Source organism: Mastacembelus armatus, chromosome 20, assembly GCF_900324485.2.
Source record: "Mastacembelus armatus chromosome 20, fMasArm1.2, whole genome shotgun sequence".
NCBI lineage: Eukaryota > Metazoa > Chordata > Actinopteri > Synbranchiformes > Mastacembelidae > Mastacembelus > Mastacembelus armatus.
The window spans coordinates 644,680-672,604 of record NC_046652.1 but is presented as its reverse complement, the minus strand read 5'-3'; the positions used below and the strand labels follow the sequence as shown (position 1 = coordinate 672,604).

General features: G+C 42.2%; 1 protein-coding gene across 1 annotated transcript in view; it reads left to right on the top strand.

Annotated features, from left to right (window-relative positions):
• Window positions 1-189: 189 nt before the first annotated feature.
• The window catches only part of LOC113121450 (NACHT, LRR and PYD domains-containing protein 12-like), a 63,381-nt gene continuing 35,645 nt past the window's right edge, over window positions 190-27,925 (top strand). The window contains 6 exon segments of the mRNA XM_026291965.1: window positions 190-235; window positions 6,033-6,226; window positions 6,329-8,177; window positions 10,249-10,428; window positions 12,988-13,161; window positions 13,611-13,784. Of these exon segments, the coding sequence (XP_026147750.1) occupies window position 6,226; window positions 6,329-8,177; window positions 10,249-10,428; window positions 12,988-13,161; window positions 13,611-13,784 (2,378 nt within the window). The 5' untranslated portion in view covers window positions 190-235; window positions 6,033-6,225.

The window sequence follows — 27,925 nt, the reverse complement described above, 5'->3', positions numbered from 1 at the left end:
CATCCTCATTGTTATCAACATCAGTGTCACATTGGATCTGTTTCTTTGCTTCTTTATTCAGGTTGAGGAGCTGCAGTTTGTCAGAGACCAGCTGTGGTTATCTGGTCTCAGCTCTGAAGTCCAACCCCTCCCATCTGAGAGAACTGGACCTGAGAGGAAACAACCTGAAGGATCCAGATGTGCAGCAGCTGCGTGATCTTGTCCAGAGTCCAGACTGTAGCCTGCAGACTCTGAGGTCAGTAGAGGGCTGGAGTCAGTCCATGGTGCTTTCAGCAGATTGAAATAAACCCAGCTTTATTTCTTTTTTTCATTTATTTCAAACCCATTAAAACAGATGAATACAATCATGTTGTCCATCATCCCCAGAAGCCAGAGCTTGTAAATAGGGGCCCAGACAGCATTAACCTAATTCTAACCTAAAATATTGTGTAATATCCTAAAATTCCTTAAACACTCAAACATCATAAATGACAAATAACATCCATACATATAGACACTGGCACCTGAAAAATGAACCATGACATTATAATGAAAATACCATAAGAACAACAAGTGATGTCACTTGACTTAATTTTAAAATCAACAGGTTTAGGAATCAGTGTATGTTTGAAGCAACTTTCCCTTTCAGCTCTTTTTACAGCTGGACAGGGATGAAGATGCTTTAATGTTGTTGTCAAGCTTGTTCCAGATCTGTGGCCTCTACACGTCACACTCAGACTTGGACATTGGACTGTGTTTCTTTCCCCTTAAGATGTGTTTATTTCTAGGACTTTGTCCATGTGAAGGAGAAGTGATAAGATCACACAGTTTGACATTGAGTTCATAAACTACATTGTACTTCAAGCATTGTGGGAAAAGTTGGTCTCAGTAGGTTTCATGAGTTTATTGTCATAAAAAAGAAGGTCAGAGGGGGCATTTATCTTAGTCCATGATATGACATGTAAGACCTTCTGTAATTTAGATAATAGATAGATAATTTATAAGATAAGATAACTTGGATATGTATCGGACCATATAACATTACAGTAGTTTAAGTGGGGCTCAAATGGAGATTTTTGCTGTCTTTATTGCTTTTGGTACCAGCCCACAAACCAGGGAAAGATTAAAACAACAGACTAGAGGCTCCAAAATATAATTCATTATGAGATTTATCAGTTTACTACAGATGGCGTCCACACCTTCTGGAGCTTTTCATGCTCATAATGATTTTAGAAACTTCACATGTATCAGTTGGTGTGAGACACAAGGAATTTAAGTAATTCCCTTGAAGTCAGTTCTGGTCATTTGTGCTACTCTACAGGCTTAAGAGTTTTGAGAGATTCTCCCCAATGGTGATGAAATAATTGTTAGAATCATAATTAAAAGTATTTCCTGTATTTGCTGCATCACTGGTGTCAGGTAGCTCAGTGGTTTTATGATCCTAGCCAAGGACTTTATTGATGAGTGCAGTCTCAGTGCTGTGATGGGGCCTAAAGCCTGACTGAAGATCATCAAAGCAGTTGTTTAGCATGAGAAAGTCAGTAAGTTGTTGGTAAACAACTTTTTCAAGGACTTTGCCTAAAAACAGCAGGTTTGATATGGGCCGGTAGTTGTTCAGTACTGTGGCATCAGGACTGGTCTCCTTCAGGAGATGCTTGATGACAGCAGGTTTCAAGGCCCTTGGAAATGTTCCAGACTGTAATGAGTTATTAACTAACTAAGTGAGTTGTGGTAACAAACTGCTTAGTGCTGGTTTCAGAAATCTAGTGGGTCAAACATGGAGGCAGCAGGTGGATGGACTCAGACTGGAGATGGTCTCTTCAACTGTTTTGTCATTGACAGGTGTAAAGTGTGTCAGTTCTACCAAGTGTCTCCTGGATGGCTGCAGAGTTGGGATCTGTGTTGGGCAATTTATTGCATGTTTAATACCCTGAACCTTGTCATTAAACATAAAGCAAACTCATTGATTTTAGATGTTGACATTAGTTCTGATGACAATGGAGACAGAGGGTTTGTTCATCTACTCACTGTAGCAAACAGGACACGTGACTTGTTCCTGCTGTTGTTGATGATTTCAGAAAAATACATTTCTCTTTTTCAAAAGAGTCAACAAATCTTCAACATGAGAGAAAGTGGTATTTTCAAACCTAATCATCTCCATAAACAGAGTCCTGGTGGTGTCATTTATGGGTCTTTCTGGACAAATGTAGGTCCAGTTGCATCTTTGGGAATTATGGACAAATCAATGATCAGACAAAGCAACATCAGTCACAGTGACATTAGAAGCGTTAACACCCTCAATGATGACAAGGTCCAGATTGTGACCTCTGGTCTGGGTCAGCTCACTAACATGCTGACTAAGGCCGTAGGTTTCAAGGACAGCAGGAAGTTCTTTGGTGTTTCTGTCACAGACCTTATCCATGTGAACATTAGAATCAGCTGTACTAACTAAAGAGTCCACCTCTGTGAAGACGACTGAAAGTATCTCAGTAAAATCATCAATAACATCTTGACAAGAGATAATTGTTGCTCCATTTTAAAAGATACATACTCAAATGATGAAAACTCCCCAAATGACTGTTGGGAACCAAATTATCCCTAAACAAGGCACAGACCCTTTTTGTTTTCTCCTGTTTCTGATAGAAATGTAACATTAGGTGGTGGGTTCAATAAGAACTGCACTTCCTGTCCTGCTGTCTAACCATGTTTCTGTTAAAAACAATCAAATGCAGCTAAACAATCAAATCAAGATTGTAAGAGGAGATAAAATTATTGATTAAAAATGATTAGTTACATAAAGATCTGACATTGAGCTGCAAGTTTCAAATTAGTTTGACTGGGACCTGAAACTATCTGTCTGCAAGGGATTTGAATCAGATTTCTCTGGTTGGACAGTCTGTCTCTCTTTTAGCCACTCTATGACTTTGGACTGGAGCTACAGCACTAGGGGAGAGAGTATTCTCCCTGGGCCTCAGGTCGATAAGTGGTTTTATGGCTATAAGTCCTGGAACAGAGGCCCTGTGTGTCCTAGTTGCTGGTAGCAGCATTGATGTTAGTAAGGGTTTTTGGTCTGGGAGTGTGGGGGGTGTCTAACAGGGGTGCTCTGAGTAAAGACAGGTGTAGGTGTTGGCCGAGGTGGTGGAGCTGGTGGAGTTTTAAACGATTGAGGGACAGAAGTCGTGCTCCTGGGTGGCAAAGGGGGTGGTATTTGCTGGGGGGATGGATTCACTGGTGTTCATGATAATACCTGTGATCTTGCCAGGTTAGGGGTAAGGGGCACCATTTTGATTCCTGATTCCACCAGGAGGATCCTTGCATGGCTGATGAGGGGTCCGTTGCTGGTGAGGTATGAGTGCTTTCTTCACTCCTCTCTTCTCTCAGAGGAGCCTTTGGCTGATCAGACGACTGTCCAGACCCAGTCTGGTGCCTCAGAGACTGGAGGAGGTTTTCCGTTAGCTGTCTCACTCCACTCCTGCTCAGGTGTGGGCCCTTTCCCTTGAACAGGTTGCAGTTATCAATGAAGTGCACTCCTCTTATCTCACAGGCCTTGAACAGCCATGTGTTCAGTACAAGCAGCCAACTGAGTTTATTAATCCTCCTGTCGATGTTTGGGAGAGGTCCACTGACAAATGACTGGATTTTCAGTTTGTCAAGTTCCTCTAATAATTTAGAGAAGTCCTGTTTTAAAACCTGATTTCTGGTCTCCACTGCACCCACGTGCAGGATCAGTTGTTGGACTCCTTGGTGTTTTGAGATGACCTGGGGGAGGAGAGCTGCTGTATTAGTGACCATGGCACTGTAATAATTCTGCTGTTTATGTCACTGACATCAGCAGGATATCTCTGTCCTTCACATCTGGCCCAGATTCTTTGTCTCTGTCTCTCTGACTAGCTCCATGGCTCAATTTTTCATTCAATTATGACTTTTTGTGCTTGTTTCTTAGTCACAGCAGACATTTGTTGCTCATTAGAATTTAGACCAGACAGTTGAAACCTGTTTCTGAGCTGTATGTTTGATGATCCTACATATGCACCTGGGGTGCCACCATTCTTCTTTCTAATTCTGTGATGCTTTGGCACCAAGTTTATTCCAGGTGGGTTCATTCTGACGGTCAACATAACATTTATTACAGACCACTGGGTCTGAACGTGCGTGTCCTAAGGTCCTAAGGTCCTTTTTCAGATTCCAGACCAAGAATCTTCATTTGTAACACACTGATTTCCTGTGTTGTTCCATGTGTTTTCTTTTCCAGACATGTTGGAAAAATGAACAGTCCCTGACTGTAGTTGCTCAATAGGTCAGATTAGGTGTTAAAAGTAAAATTCATTAGATCTCCTCTGTCTGCTGTCGCTATGGTTACCAGCCAATGGTCAGCATCCTGCTTATCCCAGTGGGTGGTTCTGACTTCAGCTCAATCCTGAGTCCTGTCCCGTCTTCCTCTCAGTGTCTCTGACAGCTGTCAGTCTTAGAGAAAAGCTCAGTCCTTTAGAAACTTTGAAACTTCCTGGTTGTGGAGCAGGATCAGCAGTTTGTGGACTCAGAGCTCCAGAGACAGAGAACTGATCAGTGACTGATGGGATACCAATAAACCATGTTTGTCTTTGCAGATGTCGGTATCCCAGACAGAGACCAGGTTCTCCAGGATCCATCTGTCTGTCTGTGAAGAATGACTGCTCCAAAGGAGACCCTCCAGTCTTCAGTCCTGAATCTGGACCCCCAGAAACTTTGAAACTTTCTCGTTGTGGAGCAGGATCAGCAGTTTGTTGGAGAGCTTTTTGTTCTGGCTTCATCCTTCTGGTAGAGGGAGAAGACCGGGGGGGGAGAGCACACATCCCTGGGGGGCTCCTGATTGAGCAGGTGCTGGATGTGGTTCTCCCCAGCCTCAGCTGCTGCCTCTGGTCAGTCATAGAGCTGCTTGTCCACTGACAGGTGAAGGCTGGCACAGTGAGCTGGGTGATTTTGGACCAGAGGATGTCTGGGACGATGGTGTGGAATGCTGAGCTGAAGTCCACAAACAAGGATCCATACATAGGGCCCTGAGCAGATGATGTAATGGGCACATGACTTTGACCTGATTTACATAGTCTCACCTAGTGAGCATATCGGACTAGGGGTGGACTGAAACCAACCTGAAGGATTTATTGGAGGTTCCAGTCCAGCTTTCCCTCAGACTGATGAAGTCACTTGAATGAGTAGTGAAAGATTTCGACCTAAAAACTAGAAGTCCAGTTGTCATGACTCAACCTGTAGATAACTTCACCTGGACTGAGAATCTTTGCAGACATTAAAGCTGTAGATGCAGTTTGTCACTTCAATGCTTCAGTTGATTGACACCACACACATAATAATGAGACTAAGTCAAACTAAAGCAGTTAAGGAAAGAGAAACACATCTTTCCACATGTGGAGCAGCTCAGGCCTCTGGCTGTTCTAAATAGAGCTCAGCCTGTGTCTACAGTGGTAGTGACTGAAAACATCCTAGTTGTTCCCAGCGTTATGTTTGCAGTCCCCTGGTGCTGCCGTTGCATCAGAAATGCAGTGGTTTGAACCCTTCCAAAAAACTCACTCAACATGCAGTTCTCCTTCAGTTTCCTGCTGTTATCGTGCAGCTTTGAAGGGATTGAACCACTTCCAGATGTCGTGTCATTGATGCACTTTGGAAAAGGAAGTTGGTTCTTTTTCACTGAGTTAGTAAAATGATTCCATCTCCTTTGTTCAGACTGAGGAGTCTCATTGTTTGATGACTTTATTTCAGCTGTCACATGGAAATGTTTCTGTCTCACCACATTTCTCTTCTTCTCTCTTCTTTCTTTCCCTCAATGAACATCTCACTGGATCATCTTGATGTTGAGCTGCAAACCTTTGCAAACTGACAAACTCAGTGTTGAATGTTGATCAGATTCCAAACTTCATTATCAGCCAGTTCAGCTGTGGAGGAAAACTGATTTAAAGACAGCTGGGAGTTTCCAGCTTCTGTCCAGTCAAACAATAAGAAAGTTTCCTCACTCAACATGTCTCCACCTCAACTAATCCCATTTTGCTTCATGTCCACAGAGACAGGACCAGGGCTCAGGTCTCTGAGGAGCAGCGGCTGTCCAGCTGTGCTTTGTGTCAGGACGTCCTGAAGGATCCAGTCTCTACCAGCTGTGGACACTGGTTCTGCAGACAGTGCATCACCTCATACTGGGACCAGTCTGGTTCACCAGGAGACTGTCCTGGTCCCCAGTGTGGAGAAAGACCTAGAACCAGTAGGACCCACTGATTGTTCTACATTTGAGTTGGTCCTTCACAGTCGAGATTCTGTGTCACATAAACATCTGTTTGATTGGACCCTTTTTCTTGTCTTCCAGTGGACTCTGGTCTGCAGGATGTTTTAGATCAACATAAGACCAGTCTGAGGACGAGATGTGAACATGTGACTGAAGGACCTGATCCAACAGGAAGTGGAACCCTCCTCGACAGGATCTACACTGAGCTCTACATCACAGAGGGACTGAGTGAAGAGGTTAATACCCAACATGAGGTCAGGCATCTGGAGAGCACTTCCAAGATGGAGACCCTCCATGACACTCCAATCAAGTGCCACGAGATCTTTAAAGCCTCCCCTAACCAGCAGAGACCCATCAGAGTGGTTCTGACCAACGGCGTCGCTGGTGTTGGAAAAACCTTCTCAGTGCAGAAGTTCAGTCTGGACTGGGCAGAGGGCTCAGAAAACCAAGACGTCAGTCTGCTGGTCCTGCTTTCTTTCAGGGAGCTGAACCTGATCAAAGATGAGCAGATCAGTCTTCTCAGGCTGCTCCATGTTTTCCATCCAACATTACAGAAGGTCACAGCAGAGCAGCTGGCTGTCTGTAAAGTTCTGTTCATCTTTGACGGCCTGGATGAAAGCAGACTTTCACTGGATTTCAACAACAGGAAGGTGGTGTCTGATGTCACACAGGAGGCCTTGGTCAACGAGCTGCTGACAAACCTCATCCAGGGGAATCTGCTTCCCTCGGCTCTGGTCTGGATAACTTCCCGACCTGTGGGGGCCAATGGGATCCCGCCTACATGTGTGGACAAGCTGACAGAAGTCCGAGGCTTCACTGACGCCCAGAAGGACGAGTACTTCAGGAGGAGGTCCGAGGATGAAGAGCTGTCCAGCAGAATCATTTCACACATCAAGGCATCCAGGAGCCTCCACATCATGTGTCAAATCCCAGTCTTCTGCTGGATCACTGCTACAGTTCTGGAGCACATGTTGACCACAGAGCAGAGAGGAGAGCTGCCCAAGACCCTGATTGACCTGTACTCACACTTCCTGCTGGTTCAGACAAACGGGAAGAAGCGCAAGTACCATGAGGGACATGAGACGAGTCTACGGCAGCTGACGGAGGCTGACAGGGAAGTTCTTCTGAAGCTGGGGAGGCTGGCGTTTGAACATCTGGAGGAAGGAAACATCATGTTCTACCAAGAAGACCTGGAGCAGTGTGGTCTGGATGTCCCAGAGGCCTTGGTGTACTCAGGAGTCTGTACAGAGATCTTCAAAAGAGAGAGTGTGATCTTCCAGAAATCAGTCTACTGCTTTGTTCTTCTGAGTGTTCAAGAGTTTCTGGCTGCAGTCTACATGGTCCACTGTTACTCCAACAGGAAGAGACAGGTACTGGAGAAGTTCCTGGGGGGAAAGATGTACTCCCATATGAAATATAAAGATGGATGCCATCATGTGACAGTCATGTCCGTTGAAAAACATAAAACATTGGATGACTTCCTCAAAATATTCATGGAGAAATCCCTGGACAGTAAAAGTGGCCACCTGGACCTGTTTGTCCGCTTCCTTCATGGCCTCTGTCTGGAGTCCAACCAGAAAGTCTTATGAGGCCTGCTGGGTAAGACAGAGACCAGTCTACGAACCATCCAGAGAGCCATCAACAACCTGAAGGAGATGAACAGAGATGATATCTCTCCTGACAGAAGCATCAACATCTTCCACTGTCTGATGGAGCTGAACGACCACTCAGTCCATCAGGAGATCCAAGAGTTCCTGAAGTCAGGGAACAGATCAGAGAATAGACTCTCTGAGATCCAGTGCTCAGCTCTGGCCTACATGCTGCAGATGTCAGAGGAGGTTCTGGATGAGCTGGACATGAAGAAGTACAACACATCGGTCCATGGACGACTGAGACTGATTCCAGCTGTGAGGAACTGCAGAAAGGCTGAGTAAGTCCAGATGTGCCCAAGTGACAAAAATCTATTTTTTTATATTTTCTAAAAGTATATTGAGTATACTTTTGAAATACTTTGAAATACTTGAAGTTGTGTTAAAATGAAACCAGTGAAGTTGCTGGAACTATAAATCTGCTTTAGTACATGAAAAACATATTTTTCACATATTATTGGGTACTTTTGCTGAGCAAAATACTACACTACTGTTAAAATATACATGAAACATTTGAAGTTGACTTGTTGCAAATGTCAAAAATATAGTAACCTTAAACTGACAGTATATTACTAATAGACTCTGATCCAAAGTAAATGTACATGAAATATACTCTGATCTCATTTGAACCATGTTTGAAGTACAATAGAATGAGGTTTGAAATGTGAAAAAAGTATGCAAAGTACATTTTTCAAAGTATTTAAGTATTTGTTGTGAAAATGAGCCACTGACTTTGTGTTAAATTGCAACCAAGTTGAACATATTGCATTAAAAGACACAATGATATTGGATTGATATTCCTAGTAAATATAAGTCCACTATAAGCATCATTTTGTGTTCAATAAATACACCAACAATGCCCTCTGAATGGATTCTCCAAACACTGAGTCTGAAATGTATATACTTTACTTAGATTCCAATCAAATGATATTGGACTAAAAGCAGTACTTCCTGTGCGCATGTTTTAAAATGCTCTTACTTTGAAAAGCCCAGTGCACTTTGAAGACATTCTAAAATGACTGAAAATAATCTCAACTCCTACACAAAGTCCAAAACACGTCAGTCCAACAAATATTGATTTGAACTCTAACACTATTAAATCCAGCCATTTAAGGGCTTTTGAACAAAACTAGTCATTCAAGGTAACAACAATAACAATAAACAGGAACAACAGTTTGTTTTGTATTAGTGAGGTCAAAGTATTATTTGGCTGCACCACTATGGGACTAAAATGGATTTTAGTGATATTCAGGATTCTGCATAGTTCTCAGAAGAATTCTGTCCAAACATCCAAAATACATGAAGTAAACATGTAGTATGAAAGAGTATTTTGAAGTGAAACTTTGTCCACAGGAATTAGACCACTTCCAAGAGTCCACTTTACCACAGCCAGGAACACATACATTGTGTACTTTAAATAAGTCTACTGAAATAGAGCTCAAGTTAAATGGAGGCATAGTATTATATTTTGAAGAGAATGACACAATTTGAAGTAAAAACAAAAACCATGAGCAGACTTTTGGAAAATATCACTAAATATACTTCAAAATCTGTTGAAAGTAAAGTGCACTTTGAAGAAATCTGCTAAATGACTAATGAAGTAATGATATCATTTCAATATTCTTTGCAAACATTTACTTTGAATCTGCTTTTTTTGTCTCAGTAACTCTTTGACTTATCTTGTACTTTGGAGACTCACCAAAAATGTACTTTTACTACGTTTCAACACAAGCACAAATACACTTGGTAAAATGTGTGAACACACTTTATCTGCTAAAAGTAGAATTGAAGTCTGAAACAATAGATTGATTTTTCACTTGGGTGATCATCACCATAATGTTGCTCTTGTTTATTGTGATAATGACAGCAGCTGGATTTTGTCCCAGATGTTCTTGATCTGTTCCAAATGGTGTCAGTCCAAAAGCTGCAGATGTTCCTGTTGTTTTTTCTATCTGTCCAGTGACTGAACACAGTTCTTCTTTTTCTTTCCAATGGTTTTTCCATGGGACACATTTTTCTTCTGTTTCTCTTCACACACTGATGTTTTTCTGCCACATGTGAACAAATGTCCAACATTGGAATAAACAGGGACAGGCCTGTTGTGGAAGTTCCAAAGGAACTCAGTTTTCTCTGCTTCCTGTCCAAGATGAAAGCAGAACAAAGATGAAGCGTGTGCAGTGTGACAGAGAGTGAGAAGAATTCTTATTTCATGTCCAACCCACTGAGAGAAGATCAGCTGAACCACTGATGTGAAGACACAACAGGACATGTCCCTGTTTGACATCGAGTGATTCAACTCAATATATTGTCTCTGTCATAATAACAGCTTTTCTAATATATGTGTCCTCACAGACTTTCTAAATGTGGACTCTCAGAGACTGAGTGTGAAGTCGTGGCCTCAGCTCTGAAGTCCAACCCCTCCCATCTGACAGAACTGGACTTGAGCTACAACAACCTGGAGTATCCGGATCCAGCAGTGCAGCAGCTGTGTGGTGGACTGCAGAGTCCACACTGTAGACTGGAGACTCTGAGGTCAGTTCACTGACTGTTACTATTGTAGATCTTAGATGTTGAATTCCATTCAGTGTTTTCATTGCTCTTCTATTCTCAGCAGACTAAGAATGATTCCTTCAGTTTCACTTCATTTCACTGAGCTGTCTTCAATAATGTGTGTTCACTCATATTGAATAGTCATATTAATAATGATGTGTTTCTTTCTATAGAAGCTTTGAAGAAGAGTGTCCCAAAAATGTCATCTGTCAGGAAGTTGTTCTGAATCCTTTGTGTTTCTAAACAACCTGGAAACAGTCCAAAGCTGAAACTGTTTCAACTGAAACTGTCCAGTGTTTGTCCAAGTTTGGATCCCAACAATATGTCAATAATGGACCAGATTAATATCTGACATCCTCCTGAGAGCCAGAAGGAAAAAGGTTGGAATATTTCCATTTTGGAATAGAAGTGAAGGCTTTCGGACGTGAGAAACAACGTCCTGTTTCTTTTTGGGGAATAACACGTCCCTGTAGTGGACATTGGGTCTTGCTTTGTCCCAAAAACCACACAATAAGCATCAGTTTGCTGACGATAATGTTGGATTTTCTCTGCATTTCTATCTGATTTTTCTCACTTGATGAAACTCAGAGAAAACATATGACACAGTCAGTTGTCAACAATCTATGAATGGGATTCCAAAGCTTGTGTTTAGTGGCCAATGACACAGTGGGGATCAGTCCCAACACAATGACATGACCTGATCTGTGCATTGGGACTGGGCCATGTGCTGAGGCTGCAGCCAATAAAGCCAGAGAAGAAGATGCAGACAGGGAAGAGACAGGAGACAGTTTCAGTTTTTTATTTGTAAAAAAAAAAAATTGAACTCATGTATAATTTTCTTTCTACTTTATAATTGTATGCGACTTTGTGTTGGTCTTTTACATAACATTCCAATAAAATATATTTATGTTTGTGGTCATAATGTGAGAAAATGCGGAGAAGTTCAAGGGGTATGAATACTTTTGCAAGCCACTGTAGATTGATTCTGCTGTTGGCTGGAAAGCAGCTTCTCTTCCCATGTGCTGACAATAATATCATGATATAGTCAGACTATTATTACTATTATTCTGACTGTTCTCATATTATTCTTCTCATTATTATCATTCTACATTTCCCTTCAGGGATTAATCAAGTTGATCTCATTATTCTAATGAAAAGAAGAAGAATTGTCATCATCATCACCATCCTCATTGTCATCAACATCAGTGTCACATTGGATCTCCTTCTTTGCTTCTTTATTCAGGTTGTTTGGCTCCAGGTTGTCAGAGACCAGCTGTGATTATCTGGTCTCAGCTCTGAAGTCCAACCCCTCCCATCTGAGACACCTGGACCTGAGCTACAACGGCCTGCAGGATCGAGGAGTGCAGCAGCTGTGTGGTGGACTGCAGAGTCCAGATTGTAGACTGGAGACTCTGAGGTCAGTTCACTGACTGTTTGTTCCTATTGTAGATCTTTAGTGTTGAATTATTGTTTGAACTCAGTGTTTGCACAGACATAACTTCTATTGAAGTTGATTTTCTTTTCCTGTCTTTGGATTTTTCTGAGGCTAAATTCAGTCTTGAACTAATATTTGTTGGAAATGGATCCAGTTTCTTTGATGCAGTAGAAATATTTCTTTGATCACTGATATTGATAGTTGAGAACACACACAGACAGGTGTGTTTCCATCACTTCAGAGGACATTCCATTGACTCCCATTGATTTCCTGGAGACAAAGCCAAACCAGAAGCACTACTTGGTGAACCCTAAGCACAAGCTGAACCTCAACTTCCAGACAGCTTCTTCCACACAGAAATCCAAGCAGGTCCTGGACTAGATTATTGGCCCCTTTTTTTTGGAGCAGGTGGTTCACCTTGGACTCACCTGTTGGGAGTCCAGTTAGTGCAGCCTAATAATCCCTCATTCAGTCAGTTGAATGAAATGGACAACATCTTGTGAGGACACTCTGGTCTCAACATGTAAGAAACAGTAGATCAGTTGACAGACAAAGCATTACCTTGATACATGTTGCTATTGGACCTTGATCTGTTGTCCAGTGGCCTCGGGCTCCACAGAACCCGACTCTATGGAAACTTTAGTGCCAAAGAAGAACAGTGTGTCAGTTGTGTGGAAATATTTTGGCTTTAAAGAAAGAAGCTGCTGTGTGGCGTCAAAACCTGCCTTGCTACTGTTGCTGCCTCATGGGCCAAGACTAGCAAGGCTAAAAGACCGAGCACCACTGTGTCAAATGAACCAATCCCACCCAACATGACCAAATGTTGGAAAGTTTAACTCCATATGAATCGAATTTAAAACATCACATGGAAATTCCTGTTTCTCACAATGACTTTGAATTAAAGCCAGAGATTTTTCATCTTTCTGCACTTTCTTCTTCATGTTAATGTGATATCAATTCACACCTCAACTCATTTCATCATAACAGCCTGGATGGACCAGTTTCAATTGACACTTGTGTTGTATTTATAATATTGTGTTGTTCTATTCATTGTTCATGTTTGTTCAATAAGAAAAAAGGAAGTTGGCCTTTGCTTCTTTATTCAGGTTGGAGAGCTGCAGTTTGTCAGAGACCAGCTGTGGTTATCTGGTCTCAGCTCTGAAGTCCAACCCCTCCCATCTGACAGAACTGGATCTGAACAGCAACAACCTGCAGGATCCAGGAGTGCAGCAGCTGTGTGGTGGACTGCAGAGTCCAGACTGTAGACTGGAGACTCTGAGGTCAGACCCCATGTTTAGGTTGTGTGCTGAGATGAATGTGATGTGAAAGTTGTGCTGGCACTAAACTGCAGACATGAGGCTGATATTAGACTGATCCACACTGAGGATCTTCATGGGAAAGGCTGTTTTCCCTCTCAGAGAAATGGGGCTGCACAACATGAGTTTGTATAGATGGAGCCACAGGTGGAGCTGGCAGAGTGTCAGAGCTGAAGTCACTCCGTCTTTATTGAAGCAGCAGCATGTTGGCATTCATATTAATGACAGCTCTTTGTCCCTTTTTGGATGGGACTGCTTTGAACCTGCATCCTGTTGGCTTCAGCTGTTTGGAGTTTCCACTTGCTTAACTTGTACTTTCTAAACCTTCTTCAGCTCTGAACACATTCTGAAACATTCAACACTTTCAAAAGGAACTTTGGTTTCTAATGTCACATCTTTGCTTCTTTATTCAGGTTGAGGTGGTGCAGTTTGTCAGAGACCAGCTGTGGTTATCTGGTCTCAGCTCTGAAGTCCAACCCCTCCCATCTGAGAGAACTGGACCTGAGAGAAAACAACCTGCAGGATCCAGATGTGCAGCAGCTGTGTGATCTTGTCCAGAGTCCAGACTGTAGCCTGCAGAGAGTGAGGTCAGTAGAGAACTGGAGTCAGTCCATGGTGCTTTCAACAGGATTGGACTAAACCCAGTCAGTATCAAAGCAAAGATCCGGGATTTCCTGTAAAGCTCCAACCTTCTCAGTGAAGCTGTGAGAGGAGAACCGGGACAGGCTTCAGGATTGGACAGAAAGACAGGGAGAGAGAGACAACAGTCAGCCAATCAGATCAGCCAGAAGCTTGTTGTGATCATGTGTTTGAGTTGATGTGAAGACGACTGTTGCTGATGAGGTCAGTGAGTCAGGAACACAAAAACAGTCTTTTATCCAGATCAATGTCAGGCAGCTGAGGTTGAGCTTAATTCCTGCATTTCAATCCAACAAACACTGGTTCACTTTGGCCTGGTCGGTCACCATGGAAACTGGGTTGATCAATATAGTCATCTATAGCTAACTTGCACTGAAGCAGGATCAGTTTAATGTCTCACATGAGAATTTATCAGTAGCCAGTCAACACTGTGGAAAAAATCCAGTCAGTCTTCAAACAGGATCCCAGTCTGAACCAAATCCTGGTTCACCTTAAAGTCACAGTGAAGACCAGAGCAGTGGGCTGAGTCATAGGTTCTGTCAGAGGTCATGTGGGCTCTGAATCAGCAAATCAGGTCAATTTAAGGTTTGTGATCATTTCAGTTCAGTCTGACCTAATTCTAGCAGTGAACAGTTTAATCCATAATGTGAAGGAATGAATCCAAACTACAGCCTGTGATGAACTGAGGAGAAATCTGATGGGACTGTCAGCAGGGACTGTACAGAACACACATGTTGCAGATCCATGATGTGTGGTGGTGCAGTGTATTGTCTGGAGCTAGTTGAGGGTTTGATGACTCCTTGTATGTGGACGCCTGCTGAGAGAAGGAGAAAATAAAAAGGAAGAAAAGAGAATCTGATTATTTATTTACTCACCTTCTAACTGAGGTTTGTTCCAACAGGTTTGGCTTCGATGGGAAAACAGTGCCTCAATCTTCCAAAGACAAATCCTGTGAGTAACATTGAAACATTGTCTTCATCTAATTTTTAAAGTCTGATTTTACAAAGTGTTTTTGCTCATTTCATTGTCAAATCTTTCTAAATTGTGTTTTTGTCTTGGCTCAGGAAAACACCTGCGCCCAAAGACCTACAGGCTGTGTTTGATTTGAGGTTCCTGCAGATCCTTCCAAGTCTCAACAGGTCTTGAAATTCCAAATCTGTGGAGAATCACTTGAATCTGGGAACTGAACACCCTGAAGAGAACAAAAATGGACAGTGTTCCAGACAGATCACCAATCACATGGTGTTCTGCACAATGAAGGTTAAACCAGATGGATTCTAAGATTTCTTTTCCACCACTGCAAACAAGCTGCTGTTAGACTGTTCTAATGTTTGATTCTTTAATTCAGCTCATGTCTCTGATCAGTTCTCCCTCTGTTTCCCCCTGTGGAAATATTGGAAATAGCTGAATAAATCTTCAAAAGACAACTGACTGGTATCGTTTATGTTATTTCACACAGTAAATACGTCACTGGATCAGGAGAACTCTCCCTCAGATTGTAGACTGATTTCATGTATTACTCATGTTATTTCATGTTTCATGTTACATTAACTGACTGGTTGATCCACCAAAAAAGGATCTGGTGCCCCAAATTATTAAGATGCTTTATGATCTTCATGATTCATAAACTAGACATAATGAACCTTCATGTTCAATACATGTATATATTTCAATTCACTACACCGCTGAAAGGTGATGCCTGGAAAATGCAAGTTTCCAGATATTTGGCTCAGCAAAGAAGATTAGAAAGAAAGTCTGGCCAGAGATCCAAAGGACCATCACTTGTCCAGGTCCAGAGTCTGTTGTAAATCTGTCAAAGTGGAGGGAGAAGCAGCTGGTTTTACACACAAGGTGGCACTTGGGGAATCGGAAGCAGGTCGGTCCATAGAAATGTTGATTGAATGTTGGCTGCCAGCTGTTTTTAGCTCTTTTTGAAATGTGTCGCTGTGAAATGTGAGTCCCGAAGGCTGTTGAGTTGATGTGGAGACATTTGCACCAGCTCTGCAATCGACACTCCAGTCACATCACGTTCATTTATATGGCGCCTTATGCAACACATTGATTTAAAGAAGTCATTCTCAAAGTGTGGTGCAGGTCCCAATGGTGGTACTCAGGCTCCCTCTAGTGGTACACAGAGGAATCACTAAATTAAATATCAATTCATGTTAAAACAACACATTGTCATTGAATCTTTGAGTATTTTTGTCCATTTAAGTACAGGACAGTTTTTATTTAACTTTTAGGTCCAAGTCATTTGAATGGAATCATTCTTTCCCTTTTTTATTCAGCTGTGTGTAAGCACAGTGCAGTTCTAATGTTCAAACTGTGGATTTCCAATGTTAAAGTGGCTGACAACAAGAAATCTTCTTAGGAAGAAAACTGCCAGGTTTTTTAACTGTGCAGAGCTGTAGCTGAATAGTTAGGCCCACTACGCTACTGTATTTTAATGTTGGTCATTATGGTGGAACTTGGTCTAAAAAGTTGGAGAACCACTGATTTAAAGCAGCTTTACAGTATTAAATCTGAAAAAAGTGTCAGTGTCGCTTTGAGTTAGAATTCCAACTTTAAGCAGCTCTCCAGTGTGAAGCTAGCTAATGAGAAAATCTGTTTATTAGTGAATGCAAAAAGAAAGAAATCATTCCATTAAAGTGATAGTTTGGTTTGCACAGATTAAAGCTTCATCTAGCTCAGGACTGTTTGGATTATTATAGCATTAGAAGGTTTTTTTAAGGGAGCTAATGTTGGGATTAAATCATTTCTCCAAGAATCAAATGTCTGATCACTTCCCTTTATTTTGTTCCATATCCATATGTCTGATAAAAGGAGATGTGATGTCTGTCTGTCATCTCATTGTTTCTGCCAAATCTAGATATTTTTGTGTTGTAAAAAATCCTAGTAATTGTACAATAGTAATATGTCGGGGTGTAACAATATCACAAACACCAGCCACAATACGTATCGCGGTCCTCTCACGCCCCCTGCTGCCCATTGTTGCAGTGTTGAGATCACAGAGCCCCGAGCACATTTAAGTCTCCTGAGTGCGAACATTGTGGTTTTCCAGTGGAGTCCACCAATGGACTGTGTGTCGGAGACAAAGCGCAGACCATCTGTCGAACCTGTTTCCCAAAACTTCCTTATCCGACAGGAAACACTTCTAATATGCGAAGTAAAAGCCAAACTGGTGGAGGAGCTGAGCGATGCAAAGTTCATTGCTTTAACTAGGGATTTGTGGACTTCCTGTGCAGCTCAGTCCTTCATTAGGATCACGGTCCACCACATTACGGACAACTGGGTCATTGCACATCCTGTTCTGCAGACACGTGCTGTCTATGAAAGCCACACAAGTGATGATCTGTGGGAAATACTACAGGGAGCTGCAGCAGATGGAAAATCCACTATTCCTGTGACAACACATGACGCTCCAAATATTGTTGATGCAGTTGAAGCAGCCGGATTCTCAGCAAAGATTGGATGTTCTGCTCACGCAGTTAATCTGGTACCACACAAGGGAATGGGCCTTAACCAGATGTTGCCAAAGGTGGTCAGCACTACTGCTGCAGCAGAACTTAAGGACCAACAAGAGATGCTCCGACCGCCTCCACGCAAGCTGATTCAGGATGTTCCCACCAGGTGGAACTCAAGCTATGACAATGCTTGAGCGCTACCTTGAACAACAGGCTGCTGTTTTCTCAGCACTTCCAGACAGGAGTGTTAAGAGGAACATAAAGGACATTGTTCCTCTGTCTGATGAAGATGGAAAAGTAGCTGAGGACATCATTCAGGTTCTTAAACCACTGAACATGGTCCCAACTCTGTTGAGCACAGAACAGCTGCCAACAGTTTCATTGATAATGCCACTGAAACACACCATCCTGGAGTCTATGAAAGTTAGTGACACAGATCCAACAGTTGGTAAAGCTGTCAAATCTGCCATTTTTTCTGACTTCATGAAAAGAAACCCAGAATCTGACTCAATACTTGTGCACTTTCTTCATATGAGCACTACACTTGACCCACGTTTGAAATCTCTGCCTTTTCTTGATGAGACCATGAGCAGCAACATCTTTAACAGCCTGATGGAGAAGATTCTGGAAAACAATCCCCAGCAGGTATTTTTTGGTTTGAATCCAAACTTCATTTAATCAAATCAATTTGACCCAAACTATTTAGTTTCCCATAGTCCTGCAGTGCATATTACTAGTAGATATGTCCTGTGAAAACCACTTTACAAATACAATATATATGGAGATTATTTTCATTCAATTTCAGCATTTAACTCTAAACAGAAACTGAGATCACCAGAAATGAGCATCACTATGTTTGTTTTTCAATATTAACTTGAAACTATTTTGTGGCTTTGTCCTTGTTGGGCCCAGGCCTCACAGAAGCAGGTAGAAGTTCTTGGTTTTAACTGTCCAGAAGTTGATGGAGAAGTCCCCCCTCAAATCTCCTCTTGTCTCTCACCTTTCCTTCTTGGATCCAAGGAAAATGGCCTTCAAAGATGCAGGTGTCGGAATAAGTTCAGGAAGGCTTTGACAAACCTTGTGCATGTTCACCGTGTAAATGAAGAAGACTGTGACGACTTAATTCGACTCTACAGTCAATTCATAGATGAGATTGTGCTGCTTCAGAGTTCACGGTTTTCCCACTTGGATCCATACACAGACAGGGTTGACACATTTTTTGAATTTGAAGTTAACCAAGGTGTGGGAACCCTGTTTATAAAGCTGGATGTGGACCTGAGTCTGGACCTGGACCTGAGTCTAAAGCAGAAATCTGGGACTAACCTTTAGTTGCTCACCACAACTGTTGTTGCTACAAATCCTGTTCATATTGTTCTCAGTGTAAGATTTAGGACCACAGGGGATCAGGCACAGGGTTTGTGGGTAAACAAAGACCAGATTGTGGCTGCAGAAAAGCCTCCAGAGGATCAGAGGAAATAACTGATGTTTCAGTGTTTGTCTTCTGGTTCAGGCTCCAGTTTGATGTAGAACAGGATTTAGTCTTTATTTGGATCCACTTTAGCTTCCACACAGACTTCACTAGTCTGAGTTCTGTCTGTAGAACATACAACTGTAATTCAGAATATTTCTGTTTTGTAAGACAACATGAAATCATCCTTTGTTGTGCGACCTTTATCCTGGTTAAGGTTGTGTCAACACTTTAAAGTCATATTGTCTGCACTTTTTAACCCCAAATCTGGGTTTTATCTGTCCACGTGTTATGGACCATCAGTCTGTGGAGATTCTCAGTCGTCCAGGGGAAGTTATCTAGAGGTTGAGTCCTGGCAACTGGACTTTTCAGTGTCAAGATAAACTGGAGGTTCCAGTCCAGCTTTTTCTCAGACTGATGAAGCCACTTGGATGGACAGTGAAACGTTTTGACATAAAAACTCAAAGTCCAGTTTCCAGGACTCAACCTCTAGATATGTGCCATAACTCAAGAATCACTAATTACTGGAAACCAGTGTTGCCAACTCGTCAGTAAGAACAGTAGCTATTGGCTGTCCTAAGAGTCGTCAGATAACATCATCGCCTAATTTGCATAATGCCATGGCATCTGCTGTAATTGTGATGGACGCTTTTACCAACTTCAGACATGGAAAGAAAGAGACAACTGTGATTCTTTATAAGAAATAAGGGACAGAATAAGGGACAGTCCAAATATTTGTACTGGGCCATATAATGGAGGATGACGGCTTGCAGCTAATAAGTTCTCAGAAATAATTACATTTGTCTTGCTTCACCTATTTATCTACATCCTCTAGAAGGAATTGAATGTCAAAAAGGTCATCAGGCTGAGTAAATTGTACCATTAGAGAAATGTGACTGCACAAGGAACGTAGTAATTTAGGAGGTGAAAATACTGTGAAGGTTCATACATGGGCCTACAAAAGGCAGGAAGTTCATCAGAGAAATCATCATGAAGTAACTATAACACCTGAACGTCTATGAAACGTCAGTCCATAAAGCATTTTAAACAAAGGCACTTAGCCTACATTTTGAAACTACATTTTATTTGAACCATGAATGAACGAAAATGCTGATTTTTCAATGAATAAAAACTTAAGAGAGTGTGGGCTGCTTCTGGATTTGGAACAGCTTCAATAATGAGGTCCAAGTTTAAGAACCCGTTAGAAGTCCAACTATTTCTTACAAAAATCCAAACTATTTCTCTCTCTGTCTATTTACCAGCATTAAGTTAAAATAGTGAAACATGTTTTCCTGCCTTGCTGGATCTCGGGTTCAATGCTCCATCATTTGTTTGCATTTGCCCAAACTGATTTAGAAAAATCAGATTCATTTGCAGTTGGGACGCGGAGCCGTGAACGTCTCCAGCTGTGACTGAAGCTGGGAGAGACTGGGCCTGTGGTTTTGGGACGGGTGTTAGGCTGAGTCCTGCCTGCACCTCACGGGAGTGCGCTTCACCAAAGAGAGCGTCCCCCTCGTCGAGACTCTCTCCTCCTCGGGGTCCACACTACAGGAGAAGACTGTCTCCACTTGAACAGTTCCCAGTAGACAATATGTAAAAACGTGATACTTGCTGTGAGCTGGAGATTCCTCCGATCCTTCCAGCGGCCGTGCCAAGAAAACCAAATACACAGAGGATCCTAACGTCTTTCCGAGGGCATGGTAGCAGACAACCCGGTGGCTAGTGTCAGCTCGATCCCTGCTACATAACAGGAAGACTATCAGGGTCCACAGGTAAAGCGTATCAGCAATCACGAAAAGCACACATCACTGTAAGATTTCCCAATTTTCCCTTCACAATAAGACACTCGGACCGGAAAACAATCCCCCGAATGTCACACATACTATTGAAAACAGTTCATCATCTTATTAAACTGCTGGTCATTTAAATGTCATGTCAAACTACCAGTATAGCTTCACTTTACTGCTAACACATATAGCTAGAGAGGCAGGCCCCATATCAGAACCCTTAAATATAAACATTAAGAGAACATCAACTTTATCAGTCCCTGAAGGAGCACTCAGGTTAGGTGTCAAATTAATTCACATGTAAATGACTGTTACCATTAAAAAGAATCTGTTATTAATTAGCTGCCCCTGTACTAACATTTGGTAAAAGGGCAGGTTTTGGCCTTGGCCAGTAATTTCCAGTGGGGACATGTCACAGGTTCAGTTTTTTCCAACACATCTTCTAGGAGGATGTTTTTACTATATTAAGGGACCGGACATGGACATAAAAGCAAAAGTGGTTTGGGGTGTTGAGGAAGCCAACGCCACTTTTGCTGCATTTCATGACAGCCCAGCAGGAGGTCACAGTGGCCAGAAAAAGACCAGAGATGCCATTTCAAAATGTTCCTTCTGGCCTGGAATGACCAGGGACATTGACAGATGGGTAAGAATGCACTTTGTTATTTCCAAGTCAGTCATTTCACCCACTAGTTCATGAATCATTTCATGAGTTCTGATGTATTTGAACATATAACCAGACTGAAGGACATTTTGTGCTTGTGTGGGACATTGCAGTCAAATGGAGTCATTCATTAAATGTTCCCCAGTACATTATCTTTAAGTGACTGCATCATAGTGTCAGCTGAGACTAAATGGGTTGGCAACCATTGGCAATGAGGGTTGGCAAACTGTACCAAACATAATATGCTAAGAGTCCCAGTTTGCTGTTGTTCTGACCTCATCATGCATCTATGTTTTATACAGGTGTCAGAATGGATGGTGTGCCAGTCAGCCCAGCACATGATAAAGCAGGAGGTTCAGTTCACTCCTATGAAGGTGTTCATGTTTCTATCAGATATATTGTTATTGTTAGACATGGTCAGACGGTCCTGATGCCCCGATGCCTGTGCACAGCTTAAACACATTGTGTTAGACAGGTTTGGATCTAAACTATGAGATAGGCATTTCAGTTTATCTCAGCATGTCTGAAAGTGACTGAGTGAGGGAGCTATTGAGACAAGCCACCTCAGTCATTAAACTATATTGTGTATCAGCTGTTATGAAGAGCTTTGACTCCATCATTTGGAATCTAAGAGCATCCTGGCAGTAGCCAAGAGTCAGTCCAGACCAGAGCTGAGTCTAAACCATGAATCACGTGTTCTTCCAATTTTTTTTAATTTTCAGGTGACGCAGCTTTTTGAGCTTGTTGGGATGGACCTGACTGGCAAGTTGGCTAAAACCAAAAGGGTCTATCAATATGTGTGTCATGATTGACTACTACACTAAATGGGCACAAGCCTGTCCTCTGCAGTCAAAGGTGCAGAAGAGATTACAGAACAAATTCTAAAGTTTGTCTATCAGTTTGAGGCACCAAAACACATTTTGACAGACCAGGGAAGTGAATCTGTAAATGCGGTAAGGCTGGACCTAATTAGTCCTCCTTATTTCTTAAATGTGATAGTAATAACTGTCATCACATGTAATTATGTGATATTGTAGCATTCACACTGCCTTGTTTTTCTCAGATCAACAAGAGTGTTAGTAGAGCCAAACTAGGCCTCAAACTGAGTCTCTGTGCTCCATATCATCCTCAGACTAATGGTTTGGTAGAGAGGATGAATGCAACCATCCAAAGTAAGGAAAGCACAGCATCAATATGTCATATTGTGATGCACAAATACTTAAAGACTTTCCTCAATTTCAATTTTGGGCTTTTTTTTTCAGGGCTCTCTGCAAGCTCGTTGGAACAAAGCCAAGTACGTGGGATCAAAATCTTGATGCCGTCATGTTTGGTCTGAGGACCAAGAAACAAATGACCACCAGATTTTCACCATATTTTTTGATGTTTGGTCGGGAGGCACGATGTCCTGCAGAGGTTCCAGAGGACTACCAGGTATGTGAAAAATGAACATGATATCTAGTTCCACTCTGAGGATTGACTGAAGTTTGTTTAATGATGCAGTGTAATGATGTTATAGTAATGTGCAAACAAAAAGGGTTTTGCTCTTATATTTTGGGCCAAAGAGCAGCAGTGGTGCAGTTTGAAGAATTCAAACTTATTTTTATAGGTGGACAAAAGTGCTGAGGACGTCATTAATGAGGAGACAGTGTCCAAAGACATAGAGCGCCTGGATGACATCAGGAACACTGTTCTTGATAATGTGGCAAAGGTACAAGAAAAGACACAGCGGGGACTCAAGGCAAAGAGACAGACCTGAATTTGTGGTTGGTGATAAGGTCTGGTGGCAAAATATACACAGCCAGCAACGTAAGGGTGGAAAGCTGGAGGCAAACTGTCTGGGCCCTTTCGCAGTAACCTATGTGGGAGGCAAAAGTGCTGATCATGTGGGGGAAGATGGTGCTGTTTTTAAAAAGATAAACACTCACCATCAAAAGCCACGAATCCTTCACAGGATTGCCACAGTTTCCCCATCAGGAGCGGCTTCAGAACCAGCTGCTTCCTCAGTTGCAGACGCTGTCCCACCTGTTGCTGCTACTGTCCCACCTGCTGCTACAGTCCCACGTGCATCTGACCCTGTCCCACCTGCCTCTGATCCTGTCCCACCTGCCTCTGACCCTGTCCCACCTGCTGCTGCTACTGTCCCACCTGCTGTTGCTACTGTCCCCCCTGCTGCTGCTACTGTCCCACCTGCCTCTGACCCTGTCCCACCTGCTGCTGGTACTGTCCCACCTGCCTCTGACCCTGTCCCACCTGCTGCTGCTACTGTCCCACCTGCCTCTGACCCTGTCCCACCTGCTGCTGGTACTGTCCCACCTACCTCTGACCCTGTCCCACCTGCTGCTGGTACTGTCCCACCTGCCTCTGACCCTGTCCCACCTGCTGCTGGTACTGTCCCACCTGCCTCTGACCCTGTCCCACCTGCTGCTGGTACTGTCCCACCTGCCTCTGACCCTGTCCCACCTGCTGCTGCTACTGTCCCACCTGCTGCTGCTACTGTCCCACCTGCTGCTGTTTGTGTGTTTTGAATTTGGCAGGAGGTGTTATCTCTGGGTCCTACGCTTACATGTCTCATGTCTACTCACTGTGTTGGTAAGGGTTAAAAGTCTTCATATGGTGTGTTGGTATGAGCTCCAGCAGCAGATGTGCAGGGTCTGTGACATTCAGTGAGCAGCTGTACCTCAGCACCATCCTGCTGCGGCCAAAAGTGACTCTTGGGTTCACACAGCACCTCTCAGACCTGCAGGCAGCGAGTAACAAGAGATGGATGGTCAGATAAATGAATGAACTATAGCTGGTTGGGTGCGTTCTTCAGCCCCGACCAGGTGGTTTTGTCAGCATCACACTTGACTTACGGCTCAGTTGGGTTGTGTCGACAGGCCAGCTCGTAGATAAGGAAGTGAGACATCTCTGTTCTCACCTCCCAGCTACACATTATGACCACCTCTCCGTCCATCACACAGTGCAAACTGGGAGGCTGCCCAGTGTCTAGAGCCAGAGAGAGAGAGACAGAGCTAAGAACAGCAAACGTGAAAACCTGCAGATTTTTCCTGGGCTCTTCAAAAAATAAGGACAGGAAGTGAGGATTAGAAATGTGAAGGAGCAGGGTCTGTATCAGAAAGAGCCTACCACAGTAGATGAAATGTACAAGTTAAATAGTTTTTCAGAAATGTCAAAGTTGGAGCTAAAATGTGCCCATTTTCCAAATGCTTCACAGTTTTATTAATGTTTGGCATTTATGTTTTAATTTTTGCCAAATTTCACGCTCACCTTCTTCAGTCTTCCAGGTCACCACAGGACTCCAGTCGCTCCACTGGCCCACACCGGCCAGGGCCCTCACTTTGGCTTCGTACCTGTGACCCGGAAGCAAAAACCGTTTCTCTATTTTCATACCGGTGTCTGTGACATTCTTAGTCTGCAGGGGAATGAAAATAAATGTGGGTAAGTCATGAAGGCCAAAGAAATTGTTGCATTAGCACAGTTTCTGTTTTATAGTTACATATCGAACAAAGTAAAATTATTTTACACCATCATGTATAAGCGGCTTGTGTGCAGTGTGGAATACAAAGTCTTTATCGTTTTAGCATGCAGGTGTTAGCATTTAGCTCCGAACACCAATGTGTCAACGCTGCATTCACAACATATAGTTTACAGTGAAAGTCTTGAGCAGCTGACAGCGGAAATGTGGCCCACTGCAAATGTATCAGCATAATAATACAACTACTTCTATAAAAATTTTTGCATATTCAAATGCTTCAGTTTAGCATTGCCAGGGCTCAGGTTTTGAGTTCAGAACCAGTTTGGGTCTCAAGAGTTTTCATCAGAGGAAACACACCAATTGTGATTTATACTCCAGTAAACTGCAGCACATACCATCATATTGAAACTGGGCAACTCTTCTACTTTTGAAGTTGCACTTGAAGTGAAATGTTTCAAGACTTTTTCAAAAAGCCACTCCACTATTGCAAAACTGACATATAATAATATTGTTGTTGGTGCTCACAGTCCAGTTGTCCTGTCTGTCTGTCCTGTAGCCCAGCTGGTACGTGAGGACTTTGTTCACGGAGGAGGAGGAGGGTAGGAGGTTATCACAGTGAAGCTGATAATATAATAAGTTCACAGTGCAGAGAGAGGTCCAGAGGCTTGTGGGGGACAGAGGGGCAGATGGTCCCTGTCTCGTTCTTCAGGAAAAAACACACGTGTTTGATTCCCGTGGAAAAAACACGAGTTTTATATTCACACCGGACCATCCCAGGTTCATCTGGTACTGGTGGACTGTATGGCACACACAACCCCCTGCAAGGATCATGGACACACAGCTGTGGGACAAAAGCTTTGTTTCATGTCCTTCTTATTCCTTTGCATTTTGTTTTTGCCCCTGCTCTTCTCTAGTTCTCTGTGTTTACCTTCTGTGTTTTGTCTGAACCCAAAGCTCAATCGATGTATTTGTGTGTTTCCTCTACTTGCAGTGTACGTAAGACTTATAGTCGTTATAGCACTGTAAGGATTCAAGCAATGGAGACGCTGGGTAGAGAGGGAGAAGATACATTTTGATGTAAATTACTGGATTGCTCTTAATGGCTTGTGTAGAATATAAACTGTAAACATTTAGACCTTTTACTTGAGTAAAAGTAGTAATACAAGAATGTAAACAAGGTTTGCATTCAACAATCTTATTCAAGCAGAGTTACTAGAATTGCAAAAACGCATTAATGTGCAAACAGCATTTTGGGCAATTTAATCTTGAATTTCCTTTTGGGGATTAATAAAGTTTATCTATCTAGTTATTTCATCATCAAAAACCTCAAAATGATAACAACAGCTGCATAGAAATCTTTTCTTAAAACATGTTTTTTGCAGTATAAACATGATGAATATTCCTGTAAGACTGTTTTGTTACAAGAAACTGAAAGTTGTGAAAAGACTCTGTTAACCTTTTCCACTGTACAGTTCTTCATATTTTGGAGAAATGAAGAAATGAGTCATGACCACACAACCAGCCCTCACTTCGCTTTGACTGTGTGCTTGTTGTGGGATATCACCACATATCCGCCTGCCTCTTATCTCTCTGTCACATGTGATTAGTTCAGATAAAGATAAAAACAAATACACATGCTGCCACTGGGGATCACACAACATGAAATACCAAACACTGCTGACACAGATGAGTGCTTTACTAACTGCATAAACACGGGTGCTGGCACGGCACGTTTAAACCATGAAAACTGCAGAAATCCTAAGAAAATACTGCTTTTTTTTCCATTTTAGTGTTTAACTCGACAAAGCAGTTGATAGATTAGAAAATCGTATGAGTGCTGATACAAACCAGTTTCAGTTTTGAACTTGAAAGGCTACAGAGCAATTTCAGAATCAGGTCATTGTCTAATATCAGTCTAAGCTTTTAAAACCTCTTTGTGTCCAAAACAGAACGCACATTCAATTTTCAAGCTAGATATTTTATTTTATGTACATTCTTCTTTAAATTGTGATTATGCCGCCCAGAACCTCTGTAAGTGACTATATGTAAATCCATCCTGCAGCGAAAATTCCACAAAGACTACCACTTTCTGCTTATTCTAATAAAAGAATAACTCAAATTTAGCAGATCACAAAAGTTTTGGATGACATCTACTATATGCTACTTTAAATTATGAAATTTAAAATACAATAAAAATATTAGAGACAGATTGATTCAGTGGGATCAGTTTTTACATTTTGTGCAAAATGTGAGCTTTTGTAAAATAGTTCTTAAAGTATATTTAATTGAATAAATATTTTATGCATTAGCTAGAAAGAGAAACAGAACAGAGAGGTGTGATAATTTCAGTGCAGTAACTCAGAGGGGATTTTAAGGATCACTCGGGCTGAACAGACCCCACTTCTGCCTTTTTAGCTGCTGTTTGCAGTTGCAGCCTTGGGGAAAACCCCATGTGGAGAATGTAGGAATCCAACACTAACTTTGAAACCAAAATAACCTTTTTAACTTGTTATTTTCTGCGGTCCAGTTGCTCGTACGGCACGGCGACGTTTAACCCCAATAAAAACACACACACAAACAAAAGGTTTTAAGAATTTATGACAAAAACGCCATTTTTGTAATGTGGCATAATTAGTCTTTGGATCAAGTGCTCAGTTTTCCCTGTGTGTTGTAAAATCATGTGTGTCAAGTTGTTACAAAATCTTTGATTCTGAAAATTCACAGTAATTCTTGTCATTTCTGACTCAGGAGGGATATCACCACATATCCTCCTGCCTCTTATCTCTCTTATGTCTCAACACATTTCATCATGAAATCACATCACACAGCAAGACTCGATGTTTCCAGATGAAGTACTGGCTTTGTTGTGTCCTGTCTTCATTATTGTGACCTTATGATACTGTATTGAAACCATGTACTGATACAGCACACACACACACACACACATACAGAAACTTTCATCTAAAGAGCATGTGAACCAACCCTCACCACATGATCATTCAGAGAATCTCAGGGTCAGTGTGGCACTTACCTGCCCGATGAGGTCTGCTTTTGCTTTATCCATCAGTCTGTCACCTTTGCTTCCCTGCAACACTCTTAGATGCTGTACTTACACTGTAGGTTAGGAATGTCCATTTGAAATGTCAGTGCCTTTGTTGTGGGCTCATGTAGAAGTAGAGTACAAGATACACGCAGGTGATTTATCCTGAAAGCAGAAAACCACTTTTGTCTGTG